The sequence below is a fragment of the Octopus sinensis genome, linkage group LG11 (genome assembly GCF_006345805.1).
Source record: "Octopus sinensis linkage group LG11, ASM634580v1, whole genome shotgun sequence".
Taxonomy (NCBI): Eukaryota; Metazoa; Mollusca; class Cephalopoda; order Octopoda; family Octopodidae; genus Octopus; species Octopus sinensis.
The window spans coordinates 48,806,619-48,824,218 of NC_043007.1; the positions used below are offsets into that span (position 1 = coordinate 48,806,619).

General features: G+C 35.1%; 2 protein-coding genes across 3 annotated transcripts in view; one reads left to right on the forward strand and one right to left on the reverse strand.

The window, feature by feature from the left end:
- Positions 1-6,671, forward strand: part of LOC115217378 (kelch domain-containing protein 2) — a 28,146-nt gene extending 21,475 nt beyond the window's left edge. The window contains exons 11-12 of the mRNA XM_029787053.2: positions 213-354; positions 5,055-6,671. Of these exons, the coding sequence (XP_029642913.1) occupies positions 213-354; positions 5,055-5,069 (157 nt within the window). The 3' untranslated portion in view covers positions 5,070-6,671. The remainder of the gene's footprint in view (positions 1-212; positions 355-5,054) is intronic.
- Positions 6,672-8,926: 2,255 nt separating this feature from the next.
- The window catches only part of LOC115217563 (protein phosphatase 1 regulatory subunit 36-like), a 55,762-nt gene continuing 47,088 nt past the window's right edge, over positions 8,927-17,600 (reverse strand). Inside the window, exons 13-18 of one of the 2 annotated variants that reach the window (XM_036507475.1) lie at positions 15,516-15,545; positions 14,162-14,254; positions 13,612-13,695; positions 13,264-13,368; positions 11,790-11,830; positions 8,927-9,039 (exon numbers count right to left, since the gene is read on the reverse strand). In XM_036507475.1, coding sequence (XP_036363368.1) covers positions 11,803-11,830; positions 13,264-13,368; positions 13,612-13,695; positions 14,162-14,254; positions 15,516-15,545 — 340 coding nt within the window. In that variant the 3' untranslated portion in view covers positions 8,927-9,039; positions 11,790-11,802. Of the gene's footprint in view, positions 9,044-11,789; positions 11,831-13,263; positions 13,369-13,611; positions 13,696-14,161; positions 14,255-15,515; positions 15,546-17,600 lie in introns of both variants that reach the window. The other variant, XM_029787301.2, reaches the window with a different exon arrangement.

A 17,600-nucleotide genomic window follows, 5' to 3' on the forward strand; every position in this document is an offset into this window, starting at 1 on the left:
TTCATTTCTTATTTGTGTCTGATGGTGTTTAAAATATATTCAGCTAACATTAGTTGTTGAAGTTTTTCATGCTAATGATTAATCAGAAGTTTCTTATTCTGTTTTACTCTGAAACTAAAAATGTTAGCAATTCTCATTGGAATTTTTGTTGAGATTCAAGCCTTTGTTAATTAGTTCTTTTGTTTTAAATTACAACTTTTTTATTTTTTTAGACTGTCTGTTGATACACTAGTAAAATACCGTCAGAAAACAAAAGCAGAGTGGAAGTACTTGCCTCAAAGGTTATTTAAATATGCCAAATTAAAGGAGCAGGCTATTATAAATGACCCCATCAAATTCTCTTCAAATCTGGTAGTAAGTAAAAAAATTTTATTATCTTAACATCCATTTTATCAAAGCTTGCATGGATTCATTTTCTGGCCTGCACTATTATTATTATATGAAAACTCACTGCTTATTTTGCTGGGTATGATGGAAAGTGTCAGCTGTCCACAGCCAGCAGACTAAGGTGACACTTGTTTACTGGTCATGCTTCAAGAACCCTGCGAAGAATTCTTGCAGTTCCAAGCAATTCTAATTTTTGTAGGTCTTCTACCTTCACACTAGTACTGATCTTTTTCAGCCGTGTTGGTAGTTGAGTGCTGATACTTCCAAGTGCATCAAATATTTTTGGTATCACGTCTACTCTCTTCATTGACCACAACCTTTGTATTTCACACTTTAAATCATCATAGTTATTTTGTTTTTTTTCTCCTTTCACACTGACCCTGTTGTCACCGGGGCATGCTATGTCAATTATCAAATATGTTCTTTCTTTTTTTATTCACCACAACAATTTCATGTTTAAATTTTTCTTTAGTTACACAATTTTCTGTTTTGATGACACCAGCCTTCAGTTCTTCAATTACAACATTTGAATTTCCATTCTTTTCTTAACAAGCACTGATACTACGCTATTCAAGGAGTCTATATCTTCAGAAACTCTTCTTTTCCACCACGGTTGTTTATTTCGTCTTGTATCCGTTGCTGTTCTATTCTCAGTAGTTCTCAATCCCATCCTTTCTGCCACAATCCTACTAGCAGCCTTGTTAAGATTGTTTGTTTGTGTGATTTTCTTTGTTTCAATGTGTCTCAATACATTATTGACTTTACTGGTCTCTTGATTTAGTCTCCATTGGTTAGCCTTCTTAAAGTCGCACATAAATTCTGTCCTGTATTTAATAGATCCAAAATTTTGTCTATTATGAATCAGTCTTCATTGTTTGAGTAGTCACTGATCTCAATTCTTTCATAATTCACAATGTTATATTTTTGCGAACAATTGTCGATCTCTTCCACTATACCACTTTTGTTTCTCGCATGTCCAGTATCACCTGATATTTTTCTTTTAATAGCTTCTATTAACCATCTGTTAACCATCCATTCTTTTGTATTGCTCTTGCTTGGTCACATAACCTCTGTTCAGTAATTTCAAAGAGTTCCATATCCTTCTATTCACACCATTCGCATCCACTGGGGTGCTCCAGTAGTAACACTCCATAATTATCATGTTCACTTGTTTACTCCACTTACATCTTGTAGCATGGCTAGCAGTTGCTGGATTACAACCGGCCCTACTCTGCTGCACAGTGGGGCACCTGCTGAGTGTGACACCTTCACCATTGGTTCCAGTCTTGTTCACTGTTATTGTCATCTATTTTGCTTCACGTTTTCACTCACAAATGAAGTGTGTTTTTAGGTTACTAATAACCGGTATTTTTATCAAGACACCATTTCTATCAAGGTAGTCAGCCGAAGCAGCTGAGGCCTTGCTCCCCTGGTTTTGAACTCAGTATTCCTTCTCCTACCTGTTTGCCATCCAAGGCTAACAAGTACAGCCTGTCTGGAGCACTAGTTATTTGAAGATGCCAGATACTTGCCTTTTCCCACTCTTCTCCTGTTGGTTTGGCAAACGAGTCAGACTTGACTGTTAGAGGACAAGTCTTGCACAGGCCATTGGAGCATTTTATAAGTGATGGGTGCTCAAACTCCTCTCACCACCCTGGCATTAACAGAAAGTAAAAACAGAAAAAAAAACTAGTAGAAGAGAGAAAGAGAGGATTATTATTACTATTATTATTAAAGTGGTGAGCTGGCAGAATTGTTAGTATGCCGGGAAAAATGCTTGGCAGTATTTCATCCGTTTTTACGTTGAGTTTAAATGCCGTCAGAGTTGACTTTGCTGTTCGTCCTTTCAAGGTTGATAAAATAAGCACCAGTTGAACACTGGGATCAACGTAATTGCCTTAGCTCCTCCTCGAAATTTCATGGCATTGAAGGGTAGGTGTAATAAGCTGGACCTGGCTTGTTAGAACATAAAATATTTGGGCTGGATATGGCCGGTTTTAATACTAAAAGGTTAAATCTTCCACATTTTCTTTGGACTTGTACTGCCTCATCTACTCCCACTATCAGCATTCAGTAAGTTTTTTTTTACTCACCATTGTCAATTTGCATCTCATGTCTGCAAAAATGTAGTCATCATCAATGTCCAGCCACTGCCTCAGCTCATTTGGTCTATTTGACAAAAGTGATGTTGTTGTATTTGATATTAGCAAAATCTTCCACTGTATCTTATATGAAGAGGACATTCTAGTTTTATTACTGCCTAAAGTTGCTGTCAATCTTTCATTTTATGGACTGGAAGCTACCTGTTAAATCTGTTGAGTACTAATGGAGCTCCCGCACCATGCCAGAATTTATCAACTCTTGTGTACCCAATGTTTACTTATTTCCTCTCCACACTCCTTATTCTGCATTGTGTGCTTATAGAACTCTATCATCCCATAGCCTACTAGTTCTGGTGTACCCAGTGTCCAATTATATCTTCCCCACACTTCTTTTTTTTGTCCCTGAATGACCTGCTGGTACTATTTTGTTATCATACCCTACTTCTGGTATATGAACAATTTAGTGTGTGGGAGTATATAAGCATACAAGTCGTTTCTTGCATGTTATACAATTACTGCTATAATGTTTGCTATCCACTGAAAATATTGTCTCCAAGAACAAAAGAGTGCTCTAGGGAATTAGTGTTAAACAGAGTTGCATGACGTGTGGGCAGTATTTACATGCAATTTATCTAGCATTTTCTCTCTCTCACACACACATGCATGCACTTCCAACAGTTGCTGATTCTTTTGTTATCTAATTGCTATGGAGAGTGGACCATTTCTTGATCTTTCCAAACTACCCACAAGAACCAACAACAATTTGATTGCTCAGCTCCTTGCTACTACCGTTTAAATAAATTTATTGCCTTTTGGAAAATAATGCCATGAGATGAAGTGAATGATGCTATGTCAGATCATCCACTCAAACATTTACTGTTTTCTCCATATTTGCCATAATTTTACTGCGTGTAATATGTGTGTGTATGTATTAGTTTAAGAGCATTACACTAACTTAAAGTTTGTACAGCAGCTTTGATTTACCAGATTGATTCATTATGGGTTTTTTTAAGTATTATACAAATTTTGGGGGATATACTACCTGCTTTCAGCATTCCTGTGACATATGTTCATATGGTCAAGCTAACAAGGGGCCTTTATTGGTCACTAGACTGGCTAGTTATAACAGCCAAATATCTATTGACTCACACCCTATTGTCTTAAATATAGGAATATACGAGGTGTTGGCAAAGTGGTTAATGTTGACCCCTAAGGATTTTTATGTGGCTGTCCAAGGGAGTCAATAAACACATTAAATGATTTTGAGTTTTATGGGTGCTGAATAATTAAGCAAACTGAACCTTAAAGAACTCAATAATTTAAGGTTAAAAGTCACTAATTTCCAGTGAAATATGAGGGTGGGCTGAAAAGTTCATAGGCTGACAATGAAGCAGTGGTGCTAGATCTGTGAAATCTGGCAGGCACTTCTTTCAACTCTTCTTATGAAAACTTCAGAAGTAACTAATAGTGACTTCTCTTGAAAATTGACAAAATTGGGCATTGTATTGTTAGAAAAATGGTTTAGCCCTCTGATGATTCTTTTTGACCAACAGAATGAAAGCTCCTTCACCAATGGGATACATGAACTATAACACCAATGGAAAAAGTGTGTGGACCACATGGGGGACTATGTTGAAATATAAACTCTATTTGATTGTCAGTCTATGAACTTTCCAGCCAACCCTCATATCAATGCAATAAGTAGTAGTCACTAAACACAACAAACACTATGGCAAATATTGTCAATTTATGTTTCAAAGATTTTACATGGATACAGCCATCATCAATTGATGTCCAAGCATCTGCTTCATCAAATGCACTTAAGCATAAATAACCGTTATCGATGGGAGAAATCAAGTCACAAATGATAAATTTATACAGAAGTTCTTTTTTTGATTTCCCTTTATCATTAGTTGAGGTAGATAATGATGATCTAGATAACACAGAAGAAAGTGATGCTTTAACCACTGCTGGATCAAAAAAGAGCACCAATTATTCTCCATTTGTACATTTATTTGACAACAATGCAGGAATCTTATATGAATTTATGCTTGTGCCGAATGCAAAAGAAAGTGAATATTTTATGGTGAGAGTTTGTTTTTCGCTCATGAGGTACACACATTCATGCAATCCATTCATGACCATATCAATATGATATGACTGAATTTTTATCGTCTTTTATCGATTCTGTTAAATATTTTCATTAAATTTCCTTAAATAATTCTTATTAAAATGTATAACATGAGAGAGTGAAATAATAACTTTTAAATCCAGAAATTTTTATATTAATTAAACTTTTTAATTATATTGCACCCCCACTACACATGGAGGGAAGGTGATAAGATATTAAGCTTTCCATGAAGGGTCAATGATGTAAAAAAATTGCCCATTACATTAGACAAAAAGGCAGGATGGTCATGGTTGGAGCATTATTGATCATGGGACTGTTTGATCATTGCAGGCCTAGGGTTAAACATCAGTACAATACTTGTACATATACTGTGATGTAAGAATTATTTCCAGATCTCTTAATTTTTTTTTAATAATTTTTACTTTATTTTACAGAAATCAAAACACTGAGAAATGTTAAACGTGGCGCTGTTGAGAATCTGTAAACTTGAGTTTTCCCAGAAGTTAACTTGAATTAAAATTGGAGAACTGAAGTCAGTTCTGCCTTGATGACATTTGAAAATGCACAGTAAATACTCTTACAAAAAATGGCTTCATTGATGATTTTCCCCCTCATCATCATCATGTATGTCATCTCTTTGAAATGATGTCTCTGATATTTGTGGATAAAATTACAAAAACTGTTCTTGTTTCTCCCTTTTCTGTTTTATTGCAAATATACAAGAATCATTTTTATATTCACTTCAACAACAACAACAACACAGTCAAATTTGGTTCAAAAGTCACATCTATAATTTGATCTGTTTTTTGTTTGTTTTTGTTTTCTCTTTAAAAAGGGGTTCATTTTCATTAATTTTTTTAAAATAATTAATCCACAAGAAAACAATTGATTAAATGACTTCACTGAAACCTCATAACAGGCTCAGTTTTACTTAATCTCTGTATTGGAAATACCATTGTATAAAAAATAGAACATCTGTGGGGTTGTTTCTTTTGATTATCAATTAAAAATCGACTATTTACTTTTAGAATAATATTATCTCAATAACTGTTACTATATATAAGTGAAATACGGAAATAATATTTTAAAGTAGAAATAACAGCACTTAAAGCATACCAAATGTTTACGTTAATGTACAAATACACATATGTACACACGTCTTTCTGCTTTAACCTGTTGATACCAAACAGCCTGAAACTGCCCTTGGTTTTATGGATCAAGCTTCCTGTTTGAAAATGATCTGCTACTTTCTGTTAAAATGTCATGTTAATTTATATTCGTAACATCAGCTTAATAATGAAGTTTTAATATATTCTTCATAATTTTAGAATTAATTCCAAGAAAAACACTGAACAACTGTACACAGTTACATCTCTGTTAGACTGCCATCTGTATGTTTATGATTTTTAACAGAATTTAACAGAAATATGGTAACAGAAGGGACAAACAAAGTCAATAGTCTTGATTTAGTCAAATAAATTCACAATTAGTGGGGCTGGTTTTTTTTTTAGTTTAACATCCTTAACTTAAATATACAGAATTTATGGTAGCAGTGACTAGAATCTCAATGGCATGAACCAAGAAAGATTTCTGCAAATTAATCAGCACTACTTTCTACAAATATTGTTTTGGTTTCATAAAACATATCTTGCTATAATTACTCATTTAATATTATATATTTGGAGTAAAATAATGTTTGTAGCTTTACCTTTTGTTATGAATGCTATATCATCAAATAAAGTAAGAAAAGTACTGAAAAATTTTATTTAGCTCCCTTTGAGTCTATTTATTAAATTTTCAGTCCAACTCAATAAGAACTGATAGTACTTGCTTCACACATAGCACACTTTTTGTTGGTTTACATTTTTTTGTCTCTCTTGTCTTCTTATTTAATCTTAACACACATACATATAAAAACATTCACTGATACATGTATGCACACACACACATACACAGCCTGTTACAGTGTTTTGTTATTGAGCACTAAAACATGTAACCTATCTCTATGGTTACCTTAGATTGAAAATTGAAATAAACAATTCCACATGATATACCAGTGTTTTGTTGCCTTGTCATTCTTTACCTTTATGAATACATACTGAGGCCACAGTTGTGCAGGGGCCACTGAGGTCATACATATGCAGAGTCATTGCAGTACAGGAGCCACAATCATAGAGGGATCATAGATATACAGGGCTCACAAATATTTTTAAACATTTATGTCAAAGATGAAGAGAGGGAGAGTTCTCATAGCCTTTGCAAACCATCCCAGACTGGTGAAATTAGTCTGTGATGAAACCAGTGTGAGTTGCAGAACATTTTTAGGGAAGGAAGGGGTTTTTTAGAGGATCTGTATGCTGAAAAAATGTTTTATAAAATCTTTTGTCATGATTTCCTCTGATCTGTAATCAAGCAAACATTCCGGTTGTGACCATCCTATTTTTATTGAGAAAGTATCAAATACTTCATCTCTTCTCTATATATATAAAAGGCAGTTTATCTGTCAGGTTGTACCCTCACCCTGACCACGGCTTTCAACCGATTCTGAGTAAACTTGACATACACATAGCTCAATGTCATAATTCAAAACTAACGCAGCAAAAATTTTGAAAAGTTCCCCCAGTTCTGAAAAAAATCAATAAATTCGATATGGGGTCAAGAATCTAAGCTTATCATATGCAACACATTTTCCGTTGTAGTTTTCGCAACTTGCAATCGATTTTCACCAAACTCATGGTGAAGTTTAATGTTACCCTAAGGAACTTAATTCAGACGTTAGTTTTCCATGCAATACCTTACCATCAGAAAAAATCGATAAAATCATGCCATTTTGGGAAATTGCGTTCAAATTCAAGATGACATATTTTCGACATTATCTTTAACAAATTGGCAGGAATTTTTTTTGAAATTCACAGCGAGCATCATGTCTGCTCCAAGGAGCTATATGGCCCTTTTGATTCCAATAGGATACGTTATTACTGGAAAAAATCGGTTAATTACATCATATGTGGCACACATAGCAAACCGATTTTTGCTCCTGAACCCGCTTTTGCTAGACTTAAGTTAGGATTAGGTAGGGCTTAGCTGTGGTCTGAATCCAACTTGGGTTCGGGGGGTGGGGATGGCAGTGTCAAAAGGGCCGGCATGTGCAACCTTATCACCTCTGCCAGTCAAACTACCAACCCATGCATTCTCGTCGCGACACTGATCCCGCAGAACTGGGTTGGGTATGCTAAACAAAACCAGAAAATGCACTTTGACTGTCATAGATTTTCTTCATGCATGCAAGGGAACGGTGCCTTGAATGCCTTAATGCCTTTTAGGCTTCATTTTACAAAATAATGGTTCAATGAGTACAAAAAAGGTAAAGGGCATTGCTTATCGACAAAGTTTCTTACATACCCGGGCTATGCTGCTAGTTGTATAATATGTCTGTTCTTTATTTAAAACAAGTAACCACAGAGAGGTCTACTTATTGGCTCAAACTATATGCTTTTTATGTATATAATTAAATGTTCTAATTTGTTGACATGGAAGAAGAAGAGTACTAAAAACATCAGTGGATTAATTATTTAAACTGCTTCTGTTAGTCTCCTTCCATTGTGATTTTCAGACAAGAACTGTATACTTAGATATACTGGTAGTTATCATTCTCTGTATTTTCTAATATTTGGGGTTGTTTCCTCTTTACTTTTTGTGCTTTGTTGACAGGAGTATTGTTTGTTCTTGTTTTTGCTGGTTTGTTTCTGATTTATTGTTTCTATTCCCTTTTGCCTGCATGTATTTGTATGTGTATGCATATATACTCACACACTCATGTGTGTATATATTAAATATAATTACACACATACACAATAACATTTCATTAATGACCCAATATGATACCTTCAAACCATGACTAGTAACTACTAAACTATTATAAAACAGGAAACGGCTTTAGAAAAACTTCTTAGCCACACAAGTGTATCTGTGTCCTTCTTAACCACACAATCATATCTGTGCTCTTCAGAATGTGGAATGCTTCATAAATTTGTGCAATTATTGTATAGAAGCTATGTTAATAATTTCTGTATCTTTCCAATTCAGAATGTACTATTGAAGTTAGTACATATGCTAGGCCTCTCCATTGTCAAGTAAAAGACTAACTACAGTGAAGAATACAATGGCAGTGATTTTGAACTGTGAGGTTACCATAGTGTAAAACTATAAAACGTCATGAAAATACCAATGGATTGATTCCATTAATGTTAAAAACCAAAAAAAAAAGTTATCTAAGAAGTAGATAAAATCTAATTACAAGAAAAAATATCATTTGTGTTCATTTTATTTTTTAGTTTCTAATTGAATTTTCTACTTGTGTTCCTCTTACGAAAATTGTTTATGTTGGTTCAGTAATTACTTTATTCTTTGAGCAGACTACTTTCTGAAATAAATCAAAGAACTGGCATTAGAATTAGTTAATGTCTGTGATACAAATTAAAGGATTCATTTTTGACTTTGTTTAACACTCAATCAGTTTTAAATGTTTCAAGTGATCATATTCCATCTTCATTAAACATGGTTTATTATGTTTAACATTTGATTCACCAAACCAACAGAGGGCTGTCTCTATAGTTACCAGAACTACTCAATATGACACATTTTAACTAACCTGCTGTAAACAGCCCTTGTTTCTTTGATCCAAATTTCCTATTTTAAAATGACCTAAATTAAAATCTTTGATCAAAATTTTGTGCTAATTTATATTCCAAACACCAGCTTAATGACCTAGCTATTTTATTAAATTCTTCATTATTAAATTCTTCAAAATTAATTGAAATAAATGTTGTGTATTTCAACAGAAATTTGGTAACAAAAGTGTTAATTAAATTCTTTCTCTTTAAAATAGACCTGGGTTTATTAAGTTTGGTTCTCAGGACAAAATATTCCATGTTTAATGTGCCCTTTTTTTCTTTATTTCTTTCTAAGTCCACACTAAGGACTTAATTCTTTCTTCTCAAAAATGCAACCCTCTAGAACACCTACCCTTTCCATTTTTTCCCTAATGATACCAACATGTAAAAAGTTCGCAAACATTAACTTCACAAGTTGTCCTGTGGTCATGGCCACTGGCTCCACTTTATTGACTAAATTAGTGCCCTCTATCCAAGACTACCCACTCTGGAACCTATTTCACATTTGCCCACACAATCCTATTCTAATTGCAATAGATCAGAATAAACATCAATCGCATCAGTGATGCTCAGTTATTCTTAACTCCAGTCATGATAATTCTGTTGAAATATGCTTTCTTTATTTTGATATTTTTTTTTGCTTTTTAAAATAATCTTTTACTAGTTTCAGTCATTAGACTGTGGCCATGCTGGGGCACCACCTTGAAGAATTTTTAGTTAAAGAATTGACCCCAGTACTTACTTTAAAGCCTGGCACTTATTCTATTGGTCTCTTTTGCTAAACTGCTAAGTTACAGGGACAGAAACAAACCATCATCAGTTGTCAAGTGGCAGTGGAGGACAAACACACGTAGTTATATGTGATGGCTTCTTTCAGTTTCCACCTACCAGATCCTCTCACAAGGCTTTGGACACTCCAAGGCTATAGTAGAAGACATTTGACAGAGGTGCATCACAGTAGGAATGACCATGGAACCATGTGGTTGAGAAGCTAACTTCTTACCACACAGCCATACCTGAGCCTAAGGTAACTTATTATGCTAGTGTTTGGAATATAAACAAGAAATTTTGATGGAATGTTTTAATTTAAATGAAAAAGTTTGTGTCATAGAACTAAGGGCAGTCTCAGGTGGATTGACATTAAAAAGATTAAAACTGGGGAAGCAAAACTTGGAATATTTTGGAAGCATTTTTCATATATTCCTGTGCGTGAATACTAAAATATTTTCTATTTCAGGGTGGAGGTATATAGAGTTAATTTGAGCAGAAGTTCTAATCATAGGATCTAGCATGTCCACTCAAAAAACGAAGAGACAATGCATTGCAGATTTACTTTGTTCTGGGGTTGCAATTAGATGTATTGTTGAGACTGTCGGGACCTCTGTGGGCATTGCCTACTATGTTAAGAACCAAATGCTGGATATGAGAGGCATCAAGAGAAAGTAAAGAAGTGGAGGCATAAATAAAAAAACAGGTTAATACATTTCTTAAAGCTCTCTCAAAGCCAAAATTTCGAAAGATCTAACAACATCCATGAGAAAACTGTCCATGGAAGTTGATCAAAAGACCATAAGAACTGCTGTACACACTGATTTACAGTTGGAGTTATATGTGAGGATCCCAAGACACCTATTGACCCATGCAATGAAAGCTAGAAGGTATGAAAAGGCTAAAAAGTGTTGTGAAACCTGAAGCACAATGGACAAACTGTTAAAATCTTTACTGTTGATGCTATTTTAACCATAGCAATGATTAATACAGTACTAAGTCATCATCCCAAGTAAAGGCCGTCTTTAGGATCAAGCACCCAGCTCATGTCATGGTACTCGGATTCGTGGCGTCTGACAGAAAAAAGATGCCACTCCATTTTCTCAAGTCTGGGAGAAAAGGTGATGGCTGAAATTTATTATGAAGTCCTGCAGTATAGGATTTTGCCTTGGCTGAAGCTTAACTACCCCAATGGTAATTATGTGTGGGCTCAAGGTGGTGCTCCTGCTCATATGGCAAAGAAAGTGCAGAAATTCTGCAAAGACAACTTCGCCGACTTTTGACCTGCCAACTTCTGGCCTTCTTCCAGCCCAGACTTGAACACCATGAACTATGCTGTATGGGGCAACTTAAGCAAGTCTTGAGGGAAGAGTGGAACATGTCTGAATGCTTCATCATGAAGAGTTGTGATGCTTTCAGGCGGTGTGTGTAGGCTGTGGTGGACAATGAAGGCAGACATATTGAATAAATTGTCTCTTTATACTTCTATAAACTTGTGTTAAAATTATATTTATGTCAGGCTGCTGGTTGTAAAATAAACAGTTTAGTGAATTATTTATTATTTTCCAAGATTTGGTTTCCCACCCTGTAAATTAGGAAGGATCTATAGACATTGAGGGAATTTCTCTCATGAGATTAATGTAAAATGATGATTCCTTTTCATCCAACATAGATGTTATATTTCTTCAAAAATTTATATAAAGTGTTATAATTATGAAATTAGTTTACCTTTTAATCTCGGTCATTCTGTTATTTCACTACTTCTTAGTCTGCAAGAGAAAGTGCATCATTGTATTTTGCTGGGCTTCTAATCATTGGTTGGCAATAATCTACACATTAGTTAATAAAGCAAAGAGTGAAGCTCAAAGTAGTTGGGGTTGGTCTCTGACAAAGGGAAGAATCTAATGCATTAGAAGTTTTCTTGTTTTCACAGCAAACTAATTGAGTCTATTTTTGAATTGTTTATACACATTAAGTTTCTTTTAGGAAAATGTTTTAATATGGATAACTGTATTGCCATCATCATAATATTCAAGATTGTCATCATTATTGTTGCTATCACCAATCATTTTTACATCCACTTATCCATGCTTGGCATGAGCTTGAGGGATCCTTTCCAACCACAGCAACTAGCTACTTGTTGTGTTCTGCCCTATGTCTGTCTTGGTCTTCTTTTCTTATTAATTCTTTCCACTTCGAACTCCTGCCACATCTTCACCTATCTGTTATCCTCTATATGTATTACATATCTATAACAACACAATCTTTGTTCTTGCACACTACAACTGGTTCCTCTTATACCCAGTTTATCTCTGAGCTCATCTGTACAATGTCACTTGTGCATATTAATATTAAACATTCAATGGAGCATGCTTACTTCATTTCTCTTCAACCTTCACACATCCCTTGGGTTCAATGTCCATCTCTCATAACCATGTGGCATCACCCATCATACACAAGTAATATAGAATATCTACCCTTCACCTAAACTGTGTATATTTACAGACATGCTATAGTATGACCTTTACCTAAGTTGTTCTCACTAATATAAATTTGAAAGTAGGTGAAAATATGTTTAATGTTTGGGATAATAGAGATATGTGGTGAAAAAAAAAAACTTTAGTTGATGATTAAAATTATTTTATCATTGGTAGTCTAATGAGGAAACTATGATTAAATGACCTTCTAGAACTGGTGACCAAATCTCCATAAATTACACCCCACTATCTAAAAATAAGTCATGCAGGTAATGTTTCCTAAGGAACACCATCCCAGAAAAAATGCCAGTGTGATTACGGCTGGAAAAGTGTTTCATTATAATTTATCTCCTCTTTCAAGTCTGACCCAGAGCTAAATGTCAGCAACAACAATTTTAGATGTTTCAGCCTAACTAGAATCTTCAATGTCACTTGAATTCCATCACACTTCCCACCTAAGCAGTAATGATCCATTTGTGGAATAAATATAGAACTGTATATGGGCGTTCATGTATAGATCAAAGTAATAATATAAAGAAAACCTAAAATCTTTAAAAGACTGAGGAATTAGGGGACTTTAGTTTGTAAATTACCCATATTTTAGCTATATTTGATTTTTCATTGCTATTTCATATAATCAATAATTTAAAAATTTCCTTGCAACCATAAATTGTTGTAAGGAGGAAGTTTTGGCTAAAATTATATATCTGTTTTGAAGCTCTTACTTGCTCTGACTTGAATTATCAGTTTCTTCATCCTGATCAGTTTCTGATTCAACTGGAACCAGTCCAGCAGTGAATTTATTCAGAGGTTCTCCAAGTATACCATATCTTATAAGACAAAGAAGAAAAAAATAATACAAAAATAACCCTTATGATTATTTATCATATTAAAACTTCTGATATTATATAAAACAATAATATAATGGCATAATAATACACTTGGCATGTTAATTATTGTAATAGTAAACAAGCCAGGATTTCCAAATTCATTATGTATCATGTATTATTCAGGTTGTCACTGCAAATTGTGCATGAAATAGCAGAGAACTATATAATATATATCTTACATACCTTTCACATAAAAAGTCAGGACTGCTTTCTAAAGCCTTTACTTCGTCAAAAAACCTTTTGGCATGAATAGCAGCATTGTTATAACTGAAATATTGGCAACAGAAAACTTCACTTTTATGAAACACATAAAAATGCTCTCACACACACATTACTGATGGTACAGCTTTAATGAAACACACACACAACACAAACATTACTACTGATACAGCTTTAATGTAATATGCACATACTACTGCCACCCCTATATGTACCCTGATATAAGGGTGATCTGTCACCCTTATTATATCAGAATCTGTATCCTATTCTGCCACCGCTATTATGATAATCTTTCTTACCCATTTATATTATCTCTGCTACCCCAATAGTACACAGTTTGCACCCATCTATGGGTGGTTTGCCACTCCTATTAACACACTCTCTGTACCCAGTTGTGTTAGGACTGCTGCTCTTTGTTATATCACTATCTGTACATAACTATCTATGGCTTGCCACCCTGTCACCATTCTACATGTACCTATTTACGTAACAAATAAAAAGGCAGATGACTTACCTGCTCCAAGTTTCCTTCTTTCTCTTCTCAAAAAGCCATGCTGACTTCTGTTTAGGTTCTGGAAACACTGAGATTAAAGCTGGAGATCTTTGGCTGCAAACACATCATTGGGAAGTATTAGTGTGCATATCTTTCCAAGAAACAATATAAGATAAATTAGCACCTTATTTTGACAAAACAGAAAACAATAAATTTAAAGGAGGTAACGAACAGAATGTTGTCTTTCATAGCTTGCTCACCAGAAAGCAGGAAAATATGATGCTTATAATAGGGAATTTAAAGAGGCATGTTGACTTGGGCTTACAGACTGAATTTGTGAATCTCAGATGATGGTAAAATTTTATTAAGGTTTACTGTGAGAAAATCCTTCAGATCTGAGATGTATAGCCATAACATTAAAAGTTCAATCCTACAGCACAGCACCTTAGGCAAACAATTGTTTTGCCATAGATTTGATTATGAGTGAAATGGGAGAGACAAAAATCTGCCATAGATTTGACTGTAAATGCTATTGATTACATAAACATTGTGTGGAAGATTTAGAAATTAGCCTGTCCTTGATGCTGGTTGGTAAAATTAATTTGTTGCTTAGGTGCAGACCTCCACCTGGCCCTTGGCTACTTTAAATGGAATCTTTTCTGTTGGAAACATTCAGATCAAATCTGTCTGAAGACTCATCATCATCATCATCATTTAGCATCTGTTTTTCATGCTGGCATGGGTTGGACGGTTTAACCAAAGCTGGAGAGCTGCACCAAGTTCCAGTCTGATTTGGCATGGTTTCTATACCTGGATGCCCTTCATAATGCCAACCACTTTACAATATGTACTGGGAGCTTTTAAGGTGGCACTATTACATGGCACTAGCATGAGTGCTTTTTACATGACACTCGCATAGGACTCTTGCAGGCCAGTCCTCTTCAGCAGGGGGAACAGCCTTAACATTTCTGCTGCAGAGTACAGGTCTTCTTGAGTACAGCAAGATACCTGGTATCTCAGTCCTTTGTCATCTTGTTTGAAAGGTTCAGTGTCCTGAGGTCATTCTAGATTATTTTTCCATTTCCTATTCCAGCCATGGCAGACCTGTGAAAACTGTCATGATGGTGCTTCCCTACCATGAAAACAATGTTTGTGAAGTTACATTATTAGTGTTTGGAGAAAACCTTACAACAAACATAATATCAATAATACTCATTTAGATTGACTGGTCCTTCACTTAATTGACACTGAGTAGGTGAAAGGCAATGTCAACCTTGGTAATCCAAAAAGCAAAGAGCCACAAAGGCAAGGTTTGAGCTAAATTTTCACAATTAAGCAAAATAAGATGGATGAAAGTAGTTATTGAAATACTTACTTGATAAGAGCATTGATTGCTGGTCTTTTCCTAATTAAAAATAATAAAAATTTGTTTAAAATGACATGCTTTATATATATTCATATCATTTTGTGACAGGAATAAATAGGATTTCTAGCAATTATTTAGTAATTATAGTGAGGAAGATATATATTCACCATTTAAAAGTACACAAAAACTGCTAATTTAATCAAATCCCTTAGCATTCAGATTACTCTGTCTAATGTCATGCTTATTTATTTACATTGCTTTGAATTAATCATTCATTTTCTTATAGCTTCAAGATCTCAGTGATGCAACTGTTTATTTTTAGAATGACATTGAAGGGTGGGTGTGAGAAGCTAAATCTGGCAGATTTGAATGTAAAACAGGTTGAATACTTGGGCCAGATACGATCAGTTTAAATTCTAAAGGGGAAATATTTTACTTGTTTCAGTCATTAGACTGTGGTTATGCTGGGGCACTGCCTTGAAGAATTTTTAGTGAAATGAATTGACCCCAGTACTTAATTTTGTTAAGTTTGATACTTATTTTATTAGACCCTTTTGTAGAACCACTAAGTTACGGGGATTTAAACACACCAATACCAGTTGTCAAGCAGTGGTAGGGGAACAGAATCAGACACAAAAACACACACAAATATATATATAGGGACTGGGGTCAATTTGTTTGACTAAAACTTTTAAGGTGATGCTCCAGGATGGCTGCAGTTCAAGTAAAAGATAAAAGATATATATAAATTCCTGAATGACAAGGTAACAAGAATTACACAATCAACTGCAGCTGTTTCTGCTATAAAAAGCAGTGCACTCAGAGCTGAGTGCTTGTGTATGATCTTATAGCTTCCTTGAAATTATTAAAAAATATTTAATGGCTCCAAGGAAGCTTATAAGATTTTGCACAAGCACTCAGTTCTGAGTGCCCTGCTTCTTATAGCAGAAACAGCTGCAAGCTAACAGATTTGATTGTGTCATTCCAGTTATCTTGTCATTCAGTAATTTATATTACATACTAATGCTTTATTTTGAAGCATATGTATATTAAGTTTTAAACAACTAGTTATTAACATTGCTATGCCTAACTGAATTCATAATGTATGTGTGCTTGTATGTATGCATGTGAGGCATGTTTTTGTTAAAGCATGTCTCTAGAGGAAGGTTACTGTGATATAAAATCAGGTATGTAGGGAATGGCATTTAACATTTTGGGGATTCTTTGCTGATGTTTGGGATCATAGTGCTCCCACATTTATGAGCCTGCAACCCACACTGGCACTGGATATCTTGGCCTGGCTTGCTTCTGGATCATGTGAGTAGAGTGGAAAGGATCTGTGAGTATGGTGAGGTGTTGTGCAAGCCTTATTGGACCTAAAACTTTAGGCTGTGCAATCACCGACAAGGTAACTATCCAATGCACTGTTGAGTAGGAGGGTGCCACAGCAAGCATGGAAGCTGCAGATACATACCTGGGTGAAGCAGACAGCTCGTGTGATAACCTTATGCACAGGCATTGCTGGCATTTTGAATGAGCAATGGTCAGTGATGGTCTTCTTTGGTGATGAGTAGATAGCCATCATCATCACCATTATGTATCATCATCATCATTTTTTAACATCTGATGTCCATGCTAGCATGGGTTGGATGATTTGATCAGGACTAGTAAGCTGAAAGGCTGCACCAGACTCCTGTCTTATTTGGCATGGTTTCTACATTTGGATGCCTTTCCTAATGCCAACCACTCCAAGAGTGTAATGGATGCAAGTTGCATGACACCAGTATCATGGCATATTGCCAAAGGTCTTGGTCATTTGTCATTGCCTCTATAAGGCCCAATGCTTGAAAGGTGCTTTTGACATGCCACCGGCACAGGTCTAGTTACACAACAACAGCATCAGCCACATTGTCTTAGTGAGGCCCAATGCTTGAAAGGTGTTTTTCATGTGCCACCAGTATGGGTGCCAATTATGTGACACTGACATCAGCCACAGCTATAATTTCACTTGGCTTGTCAGGTCATCTCAAGCGCAGCATATCACCAAAAGTCTTGGTCACTAGTCATTGTCTCCATGAGGTCCAACAGTCAAAG